Source organism: Erinaceus europaeus, chromosome 6 (genome assembly GCF_950295315.1).
Source record: "Erinaceus europaeus chromosome 6, mEriEur2.1, whole genome shotgun sequence".
Taxonomy (NCBI): Eukaryota; Metazoa; Chordata; class Mammalia; order Eulipotyphla; family Erinaceidae; genus Erinaceus; species Erinaceus europaeus.
Genome location: NC_080167.1, coordinates 37,039,682 through 37,051,727, shown reverse-complemented (window position 1 = coordinate 37,051,727; position 12,046 = coordinate 37,039,682). Strand labels below are relative to the sequence as shown.

Sequence of the window (12,046 nt, the reverse complement as noted above, 5' to 3'; positions counted from 1 at the left end):
GCGTTAAGTGCACATGGCACAAAGTGCAAGGACCAGAGTAAGGATCCTGGTTTGGGCCCCCAGCTCCCCACCTGCAGGGGCTCACGTTATGGGCAGTGAAGCAAGTCTGCAGGTGTCTATCTTTCTCTCCCCCCCTCTGTCTTCCCCTCTTCACTCAATTTCTCTCTGTTCTATCCAACAACAGCAATGGCAGCAATAACAATAACAGCAAGGGTAACAACATGGAAAAAATGGCCTCTAGGAGCAGTGGATTAGTAGTGCAGGAACTGAGCCCCAACAATAACCCTAGAGGCAAAAAAAAAATCTTGCTATTAAAACTGACTGCCTGGGGCTGGGGAAACACAATAATGGCTATGCAAAAGACTCATGCGTGAGGCTCAGAGGTCCCAGGTTCTCTCTCCCAAGCATCACCAAATCATCAATAGCCAAAGCTGAGCAGTTCTCTGGGATGTCTCTCTCACTCAGTAAAATAAATAAATAAATAAATAAATAAAAATCAATTAAATAAAAATAAATAAATAAAACTGACTGCTTAAGAAGGAGAGAAAGTTGTAAAGCCAGAAAATGAAACTGTTCCAAATAAGTTTCTTCCACAAATAAGTATCAGGCAGTTAGAGCAGGTAATATTTAGAAAGTGCCTCATGTAGATAAAATAATGTTATAGAGTCTGGGTGGTGACACACTTAGTAATGTGTACATTCCAATGAACTGACCTCGTCCATACCTGCAGGGTGTAAGTTGTTTCAAGAGCAGTAGGCAAGTGCATATTCTCTCCTCTTTCCTCTCTCTCTCTCTCTCTCTCTCTCTCTCTCTCTCTTCTCTCCCTCCTCTCTCCCACCTCTCCCCTCCCCTTTCCCACTCTTGCTCTACCTCCCTCTCTCTCACCTTCTTTCAAAACAGAAGAAAAAGTGGACGTCGCCAGGAGGTGATGCATCTGGTTAAGCACACATAGTACCAGGCAACAAGGACCCACACAAAGACCCAGGTTTGAGACCCGCTCCCCACCTGCAGCTGGGACACTTCACAAGCAGTGAAGAAGTATCTATCTTTCTATCACACACTCTCCTCTCAATTTCTCTCTGTCCTATTGAATAATATAGGAAAAGAAAGGAAAAAGTGGCCACTGGGAGCAGTGGATTTGTAGTGCCAGCATTGAGCCCCAGCAATAACATTGGTGGCAAAAAGGAAGGAAGGAAGGGAAGGGAAGGGAAGGGAAGGGAAGGGAAGGGAAGGGAAGGGAAGGGAAGGGAAGGGAAGGGAAGGGAAGGGAAGGGAAGGGAAGGGAAGGGAAGGGAAGGGAAGGGAAGGGAAGGGAAGGGAAGGGAAGGGAAGGGAAGGGAAGGGAAGGGAAGGGAAGGGAAGGGAAGGGAAGGGAAGGGAAGGGAAGGGAAGGGAAGGGAAGGGAAGGGAAGGGAAGGGAAGGGAAGGGAAGGGAAGGGGGAAGGGGAGGGGAGGGGAGGGGAGGGGAGGGGAGAAGGGAAGGGAAGTGGCCACAAGGAATGGCAGAATTTTATAAACACCAAGCTCCAGTCCCTGGTGGAAAAAAAAGAAAAGAAACAAAGGAAGAAATGAAGAAAGAAAAAAGCCATATGGCCTGGGGAACAAATTAATTAATATTTAAGTCACTACTATAAGCTATTTTCTACCTACTCCATCATAACCATGTGTGTGTGTGTGTGTGTGTGAGAGAGAGAGAAAGAGAGAGAGAGAATTTTGGTATTATTTTATCCTGGGCCCTTGGATCTCCATAATTCTCCTGCTCTCAGAAGACACTTTTTTTAGATAGAGGGAGAGAAAATGAGAGAAAGAAAGAGAGAGAGAGAGAGAGAGAAACACCACAGCAATGCTCAATCACTTTCTCATGAGGTGGCCAGAAGCTCAAACCCAGGTCTTTACATAATCACACTCTACCAGATGAACTACCTCCTGATTCCATGAATGCATAATTGAAAAAGAGGCAAATTAGTATGTTAAAAATCACTTTTCCTGCAATTTTGATAATTATATCAAATAACAAAGGAAAAAACGAGCTACTAACTTTCTAGTTTAAAACCCAACTACTATTGTCTATCAAAATATATTCAAATTGTCAATATTTAGCCTTCAATCTACTCCATCCCCACATACAAAATAAATAATACAAAATAAAATAACTCATAAACATTTTTAAAAGTACCCTAATACTTAAAGCATTATACAGATCATTCAGTTGGAAAAGGTGAGAAAGAAACACACAAAGAAAGAAAGAAAACAGTAAATATCAACCTAATCAATGAAGTAAAATAATGAAGTAAAACTATATATATATTAGATAGCTTAGCAGTAGTACACAGGACTTGCATACCAAGCCCAAGCCACTAAATGCCAGAACTGAAGAGTGTTCATTCTCTTCCCCCTCTTTGTGTATGTGTGTGTTACTCTCTATCTCTCAAAAACAGATAAATATTTTAAATGTCCATGTAGTAATAGTTATTATAACTCTCAATGAAACTGATCAATTCTACATTTGACTATTTCCTAACAGTAAGGTAGGAGGACTCTTTAACATATACAAAGGGAATAGATACCTTATATTTACAAGATCAACAGCTCATTATGTTGCACTATGAACTATGAGGGATAATTTTTCCGATAATAATGATTCCCTGCTATACACTCTTCAATTTTGGATCAGGTGGCTATATTTTATATCATTTCATTAAAAGTGGGGAATTAGGCCAAAGTGAACAGAATGCAAGGAAACGAAGCAAATCAAAATGTGCAAACACTGTTAAATAAGTATGATTCTTACTTCTATATAATATACTTCTGTACAATCAGTGCTCATCAATCTAGTAATGTTCATGTGAAATTATATTAATTCCCTACCATCTTTCCAGTTAATAACACAAAATTCTTTCTTTCAGACAACAAAAGGTACAGTGAGAAAAACACCAAGCAAAAGTTTATATGTGGGTATTTTAAAAGATTATATTCAATAAAACGTATATGCCTATCTTTTCTTGACTTGTTATATCTGAAGGTCAAGTAAAAGGACTAAGCATAGCACAAAGAAAGAAGAAGAAAAAACTGGAGGAAGATATTAGGTGGCTATAACTCCTTCGAAGACAAAAGTTCCCTTCAGATCCTTACACAGGATATAAAGCTTTAGGTAAATGCTTGAAACAGTCACCCTCAGACAATACTGCACACAATAATAATAACTGGACAAATCAAATCACCATCCTATTCCTCAAAAGTGTATCTCAGCAATCTTAAAGCTAAAGCAAAACAACTAGGAAAAAAAAAAAAAGAAAAAACCTTGTAACAAACTACTCAGTAATTTTATTTAAATTATCTACAGACTATAATCTGAAAACTAATGCAGACTCTCACTATGTACTAAGTATTGCACTGATAATTTATGTTAAACACGTTCAGAATATTTGCTATTTTAGGGGGCCTACCTGTTTCAACATCCTTGGGCCTTTGTTCTTCATCAGATGGTTTAGAAAGTGGCCAAACAGATGGAGCTTGCCTGGGAAACTGCCCTTCTGTGTAATCCAGTGAGTGTGTGGGTTGACTAACTGCAGCCCAGGTATAAAGCTGATCTTGCTATATTTATAAATAAAAAAATTAAGCTATTAATTCAATCATGAAAAAGTATTCTTGATTAACATAATGCAACTTCTTTTCTATCATTAATGCATATCTATGTGAACTTACACATACAAAATATTAAAATATTTTGTGCTATTTATTCGACATTTTGTATACCATTTGTATATTCCTAACATCATTTCTTCCTTCACACAGTCATTTCAACTTCATGACCATATTTGTTATAACTTTTATCCTTAGTAAAATCGAAGACTTTATTCAGAGATAGAATTATAGAAGCCTGCAAGTACTCAAATTCAGAAAATGCAACCAGAAAACTTCTTGAACTGGTGGCTTTAAATACATTTGATTATGATGTCCCTTTAAAAAAACATTTAAACAATCAGAGGATAGGCTGTATTGAACATCGCAGAATAATGACAGCTTCTTTGTTTTCTTAACAAAAATTTAGGAAGCTGACTTATCTTGGGACTAGGCTGGGAAAGCTTGAGAGCTGTTTGGAAGAAAAATCTTGAGAAATTAAATGAACTTTCCCAAACTAAGAACAATGGATAGAGATCTTCTTGCAAAGTAAAGTCAAATTTTAGTTGCAAAGCAACAGAATCTGGACAGGGTAAGAAAAAAGGCCATAATTGAACAACTAATGCTCAAATGTAAAGTAGAAATCTCACCAAAAAAAAAAAAAAAAGATACTTTGAAGTCTAAATATCCTGGAAAATAGTCTTTAGGATTTCAGAAAGCAACCTGATTAACCATTGGAGATGCATGTGTTTAAATACATGTCTTAAGCTCACTTTATGACTTATGTTGGACTCTAGATTTTTCAATTTTTAATTTTCAAATTTTGATCTTTTCCTGAGCTATTTACGATATAATGATTTTTTCTTTATTTTTTATCAGTTATTTAATAATGACTGAAAAGACTATAGGATAAGAGGGGTACAATTTCCTACAATTCCCACCACCAGAGTTCCATATTCTATCCCCTCCATTGGAAGGTTCCCTATCCTTTATCCCTGTGGGAGTATGGACCAAAATTATTTTTTTCTTTTTTTAAATTTTATTGCAAGATTTAGTTATAGGTGACAGTAAAATACAGTAAGTTTGTACACATATAACATTTTCCAGTTTTCCACATAATAATTTAACCCCCACTTTGATCAAAATTCTTTATGAGATGCTGCAGGTAGGTCTGGCTTCTGTAATTACTTCTACACTGAACACGGATGTTGGCAGGTCGATCCATACTCCCAGCATATTTTATTTCCCTACTGACGTGGCTTATGCTATACAGTGCAGTCACTGGCATGAGTATAATTATGTTGTGCACCCATTAAAAAGGCAAATATAGTGGGCTGGCAATGCCACTTACCTGTCATATGTGCCACCCAAGTTCTACCCAGAGCCTTATGAAAGTACTATTTTTTCTCCCCCTCTATGAAAAAAAAAAGTATCAGCCTACAACAGTGGAATCATTAATGCAGGAAGCCCCAGGACACCAAAAATCAAAGGTAAAGAGAAACACGCAAGTGCCAAGAGAAAATCAAATAGTGTCTTATAAAGGAAATCCCATAAACTCATTTCTAAACAAAAGCACAATGAAACAGAAGGGAATGGCAGGATATATTTATAATACTGAATGGCAAAGGCCTTCAGCCAAGAATTCTCTACTGTGCTAACCTTTTATTCCAAATTGAGGGAGTGACAGAAACTTGTGAGATAGCTGAAATAATGCATCATCACTATATCAAAACTATCTGCAATAAAGAAATTTAAAAATAGGCTCCAAATAAACCTTAACAGTGAATGCTAACCCAAGATGGACAACAATACTTATATCACACAATTTACATTCAAGATTATATTTTAAAAAATTACAAAAGATGGCTCCCCACTGTAGGGAAATTATGAGGATATAGTTAAGCTTGGTGTGGGACCTCCCATTGAAAAATGGGAGCCTGGATGGCACGACCTTTCTATCAGTCTCTCTCTATTTGAGATCAAGCATGGAAGAAAAGGACCACCAGGAAAAAGTTTCCTCTGTCAGTCTCTCTGCCTCACAAAAGACTCTACATGTAGCCCATTTTCTTGTTCTCAAACCAGTTGGTTAGTTTACTCAGGGGTTAAGAAGTCCATCTTCTATTATCATATATGGCTTATACATCATTGTTCTGCTCTGTCAAACTATAACCAGGGACATTCTCCTTACTCTTCCACCCCCTCCAGACCTTCTAATCTTTCATGATCTATCTCCTCTCTTAAGGCTCCTCTTTGCTGGTTATTGATAAACCTACTTCGTTCGTTCCTTTGATCAACTAAACCCCTTGTTCAACATTTACTAGGAATGCTCTGAACTTTTCCCAACCCCCTACTTCTCTTTGTCCCTCTTCTCCCAAACCATATATGGAATGGATAACTTACTTCCTCCTACAACCCCTTATAAACACTACTTTGCTGTTCAATAAATGGATTGTCCATAAGACAAGTCCCCAGGTCTTCTCTTGCTGCGGCACTCGCATCGGGCACAGAGAGAGACCTGTACGGCTCCAACTCTGCTGCCTCGGAACATTCCCCTAGGCCTCTGCATCAAGTGTGCAGCAACAGAGCATGTAAGCCAAGAGTTTGTGCCCAGGAAGAGGCCTCCCCAGGAAATCAGGAAATGTCCAACACCCCACCTTCAGGGAGTAGCCTTACAGGTAGTGAAGCAGGTCTGCAGGTCTCTTTCTCTCCTCCCTCTATGACTTCCCCTCCTCTCTCCACTTCTCTCTGTCCTATCTAACAACGATGACATCAATAATAACAACTACAACAACAATAAAAAAAAACAAGGGCAATAAACGGGAAACTAAATAAATAAATATAAAAAATAATTTAAAAAAAAGGGTGTCAGACAATAGTGCAGTGGGTTAAAAGCACGTGGTGCGAAGCGCAAGGACCGGCATAAGGATGAGCCCCTGGATCCCCAATTGCAGGGGAGCCGATTCACAGGTTGTGAAGCAAGTCTGCAGGTGTCTTTCTCTCCCCCCTGTCTTCCCCTCCTCTCTTCATTTCTCTCTGTTCTAACAACAACAACATCAATAACGACAACAATAACTACAACAACAATTAAAAAACATGGGCAACAAAAAGGAAAATAAATAAATATATATTTTTTTAATTACAAAAGACAGGCATGGATACTATGTAAAAATTAAGGAATCAATCCATCATGAAGACGAAACTCTTATTAACATATATAAATAAAATAAAGGAACATCAATCCTGAAAAAAACAGGATTGAAGAGATGTGTAATATTAACACAACTCAACAATTAGATATAACACAACTTTCAAACCCTATTTTCATCATTAGATCATTCAGACAGTCATCAAGGTAACAATAGTCAAAATAAGTCAGTAGATTGATAGTGCTTTATTATGTCAAATAAATAAAAGTAAAAGCAAATACTATTAGAAACAAACAAAAATAAAGAAACAAGTTACCCAGTCCTGTGGGGACATGTACAAGGAAGTTCACAGCAGTTCAGACTTCTATAAGGAAACAAGAAACACTGTAACCTGGCACACTAAAAAACCTATGCAAACTCTATCTTAAGACTTTGTAAGAGCCACAGTGGGGGTGGAGAGTAAGGACAGACAGAATATTGATGATGGATGTTGTGTGAAAATATATCCTAGTAATTTTATAAGCCATTATTAAGTCACTAAGAATGTTTTTAATCAGAAACAAAAATAAGATAGTTGCAACAGAAATGCAGAGGATCCAAGAGACTATAACTTTATGCCTGCCTCTATGTTGGAGGATCTAAAAAAAATCAACAAATATAATTCCATTCAACCTCCTTAAACAGAATCACTACAAAATAGAAATCTATATCGGCCAACTGAAAGTCAGAAAATTGAAACAATAATTGGAAGTCTCACCAAAAGCAGATGGTTTTACTAGTACAATCTACCAAACCATCAAATACAAATTTTTACCTGTCCTTTTCAATAATATTTTTAAAAGGTGAAGAAAAGGTCATTCCTAAGTTTGCTTTTTTAATTATTTTTTATTGCGGGGATTAATGTTGTGCAGTCTACAGTAAATACAGTAGTTTGTATATGCGTAACATTTCCCAGTTTTCCACATAACAATACAACCCCCACTAGGTCATCCCCATAGTTTTTACAATGTGGACCTAGCCCTGATACAAAATCAGATAGAGGCACAAAGTACCTAATAAAACAGGTTACCTATACTACATGTTGTTAGTCAAATTGAGAAGACGCTTCATAAAATTGAATGGGAGTAGGGGCTTTACAGTGGAGATGTGAGGTTCCTGCTGTCTTAGGGTTCAAAAAGACAATTGATAGTTAATGTTATCATCACATTATTTGGTAATTGGGTTAACTTTGAAAAGTCCTTTTGTTATGGTTTGCTGTACAGTATCCAGTATCTTGTATAGAGCTGTGCTATTGAATGCTTCTAATCTACTTGGTCTAGGCTTTTGAGAGAGTCCGCATATCAAATACACAGCCTATATATTAAAAAGATTCAGTTTGTGTTTTGAAAAACTTTGAGACATACAATTGATTTCCCCCCTCTCATATTAATTAACTACTGATTTATATGTCTACATTTTGCTAGGAGTGTACATAAACACCATTCCCACCACCAAAAGACTGTGACCCATCCCTCCCACCCACTCCCACCCCCCACTGGCCCAGGAAGCTGCATGTCTACCCCTCACCACAGGGTTTTTACTTTGGTGCCCTACTTACAATTTGATAAGGTCCTGCTTTTAGTTTCCCTTTCAGATCTTCTTACTCAACTTCTGTTGATGAGTAGGATCATCCCATACCAGTCCTGGAACCCTTGGATAGGGCCCACTTTCCCGTATGCTTCTCCCAATCCATACCAAATAATATTGCATCCACCGATCACAACCTAACCAACGCAACGATTGCCACCTCAACATGTTTCACCTCAGACTTCACGTGTGGAATGACAACCCTTCAGCTTCATTACTCGGGTGAGACCTTTCCTTTCATAGTACACTCTAATTTCATCTCAGGTGGTTCACTTTCTAACAAAGTCCCATAACCTAGATATACACCAGTTTCTGTGAGAGAGAGCTTATGTTCACACGTATCCATAAACTACTGCAAAATATATACCTGAAAGCAGAAGTACACTAGAGTTTGCAGTGAGTACCTCCCTAACACTTCCTCTCCACTATTCCAAGCTTTGGGCCCATGATTGCTCAACAATTTGGCCTTGTATGTTAACTCTCTTTTCAATCACCAGGTTCCAGATGCCACCAGGATGCTGGCCAGGCTTCCCTGGATTGAAGACCCCACCAATATGTCCTGGAGCTCAGCTTCCCCAGAGACACACCCTACTAGGGAAAGAGAGAGGCAGACTGGGAGTATGGACCAACCAGTCAACGCCCATGTTCAGCAGGGAAGCAATTACAGAAGCCAGACCTTCTACCTTCTACAACCCTCAATGACCCTGGGTCCATGCTCCCAGAGGGATAGAGAATGGGAAAGCTATCAGGGGAGGGGGTGGGTTATGGAGATTGGGTGGTGGGAATTGTGTGGATTTGTACCCCTCTTACCTTATGGTTTTGTTAATTAATCCTTTCTTAAATAAAAAAAAAAAGAAAAAAAATTGAATGGGAGTGAAAATCAGATTACAAAACCAAAGTCATTACATGAGACAGAAAGAAAAGGAAATCTGTAGGGTGAGGGGTAGATAGCATAATGGTTATGCAAACAGACCCTTAAGCCTGAGGCTCCATCAATTCCCAGTTTCAATTCCCAGCACCACCATACCACCATAAGGCAGAGCTGAGCAGTGCTCTGGTAAAAAAAAAAAAAAAAAAAAAAACAGGAAAATTGGGGAGTCAGGCGGTAGCACAGTGGGTTAAGCACATATGGTGCAAAGCACAAGGATCCCATTCAAGCCCCAGCTCCCCACCTACAGGGGGGTCGCTTCACAGGCAGTGAAGCAGATCTGTAGGTGTCTATCTTTCTCTCCCCCTTTCTGTCTTCCCCTCCTCTCTCCATTTCTCTCTGTCCTATCCAACAAGGACAACATCAATAACAACTATAACAACAATGAAAAGCAACAAGGGTAACAAAAGGAAATAAATAAATATAAAAAAAAAAGAAAGAAAAACTGTGGTCAAGGAGGTGGCTCAGTGACAAGTGCTGGGCTTCCATGTGTTAGGATTCACATTTGATCCTCCCCACCCTCAGCATCATATGCTATAGGGTGATATTCTTTTTTTTCCTCTATCACTAATAAATCAGGTCAGCAAAACAGCTCATCTGAATAATGCACCTACTTTGCCATGCATATACACAGTCCCCACTGCAATGGAGGATGTTTCAGAGCAATGGAATCTTTATCTGCTTCTCTGCCTCTCTCTCTCTCTCATATACATATATATATATATATATATATATATATATATATATATATATATATATATATATATGTTGTTCCAAAGTGAAGCCCCAGCAATAATAAAAATAAGAAAAAATAAAATAAATTAATAAATAGATCCTTTAAAAAATTACCAGGATTATCTATGGGGCTTAATGGCTGGATGAGGAATCCACCACTCCCAGCTGTCCTGGTTGCCCTTATTTTTTTATTACATCATCTCCCCAGACAATAACTAGGATCCACCTGCATATCAGATTTCAGACTCAGGGGGGAAAAAAACTAGTATAGCTACAGGCCCTTTGGAATATAACTAAAATATGCCTATTAGCTATCTACAAAACAGAGACATATGATATATGTTAACTCTTTTCAGCCACCAGGTTCCAGATGCTACCATGATGCCAACCAGACTTCTCTGGACAGAGAACCCCACCAATGTGTCCTGGAGCTCTGATTCCCCAGAACCCTGCCACACTAGGGAAAGAGAGAGGCAGGATGGGAGTATGGATTGACCTGTCAATGCCCATGTTCAGCAGGGAAGCAATTACAGAAGCCAGACCTTCCATCTTCCATCTTCTGCATCCTACAATGACCTTGGGTCCATACTCCCAGAGGGTTAAAGAATAGGAAAGCTACCAGAGAAGGGATGGGATACGGAGTTCTGGTGGTGGGAACTGTATGGAGTTATACCCCTCTTACCCTATGGTTTTGTCAGTGTTTCCTTTTTATAAATAAATAATAAAATAAGATAAAATTAAAAAGAAGTATATATCATAGTCAAGTAGGATTTATTCTAGAGATGCAAAGATATATCAGGACATTCAAGTCAGGAAGCATGGTAACACTCATCAACAAAATCCAGGATTAAAAAGAGTATTTGGCAAAAATTAACATCCTTTTAGAACTTAAAAAATATCCTCAAGGGGGCAAGCAGTGGAACACCTGGTTAAGTGCTCACAAGGACCCAAGTTGAAGTTCCTGGTCCCCATGGCCTTGGAGGTGGCACAGTGGATAAAGCACTGAACTCTCAAGCATGAGGTTCAGAGTTCAATCCCCAGCAGCAGATGTACCACAGTGTCATCTGGTTCTTTCTCTCTCTCCTATCTTTCTCATAAATAAATAATAAATAAATAAATAAAATATTAAAGCTTCCAGTCCCCACCGGCTACAAAGTGGTTTAGCAGAGCTGCAAGTGTCTCTCTGTCTCTCTATCTCCCCCTTCCTTCTCAATTTCAATAAGTAAATCATTACAAAAATGTTTTTAAAAAATCCTCAAGAACAACTGATTAATAGAAACCTAAAGGTACGAATATAGCAGATAAAATTTGAGGTCTTCATGTTGGAAGAAGCTAGAAAGTCTATTTTAGGTTTATATCAAAGGGTCCATGACTTTACTACTTTGTGTGTGTTAGCCACCAAGTTGCAGATGCTATGACACCACCTAAGTCCATGATTTCACGTGTGTGTGTGTGTGTGTGTGTGTGTGTGTGTGTGTGTGTGTGTGTGTGTGCGTGCGTGTTAGCTACCAAGTTGCAGATGTTATCATGACGCCACCTAACTTCCCTGGGCAGAGGACCTCATCAATGTACCTTGGAACCCCACATCCCCAAAGCCCTACCCCAATAGGGAAAGACAGAAACAGGTTGGGAGTATGGGTTGACCTATCAACACCCATGTCCATCAGAGAAGCAATTAAAGAAGTGAGACCTCCCATCTTCTGTAACCCATAAAAATCTTTAGTCCATATTCCCAGAGGGATAAAGAATAGGGGACCTTCCAATGGAGAGGAGGGGATATGCAACTATGGTGGTGGGAATTGTGTGATTTTGTACCCTTATATCCCATAATCTTGTCAATCATTATTAAATCACTAGTAAAAAATTTAAAAAAGAACTCTTGTGATGGGAATGGTGTGGAAATGTACCCTGTTATCTTGTAATTTTTTAAATCAATGTTAAATCACCAATAAAAAATGGCAACCAAAAAAATTCACAAGAAAAATGAGCA

The 12,046-nt window shown here is 38.7% G+C and overlaps 1 protein-coding gene across 1 annotated transcript in view; it reads right to left on the bottom strand.

The window, feature by feature from the left end:
* FMN2 (formin 2) overlaps nt 1–12,046 on the bottom strand; it is a 357,233-nt gene that overhangs the window by 272,890 nt on the left and 72,297 nt on the right. The window contains exon 3 of the mRNA XM_060192033.1: nt 3,447–3,594. Coding sequence (XP_060048016.1) covers nt 3,447–3,594 — 148 coding nt within the window. The remainder of the gene's footprint in view (nt 1–3,446; nt 3,595–12,046) is intronic.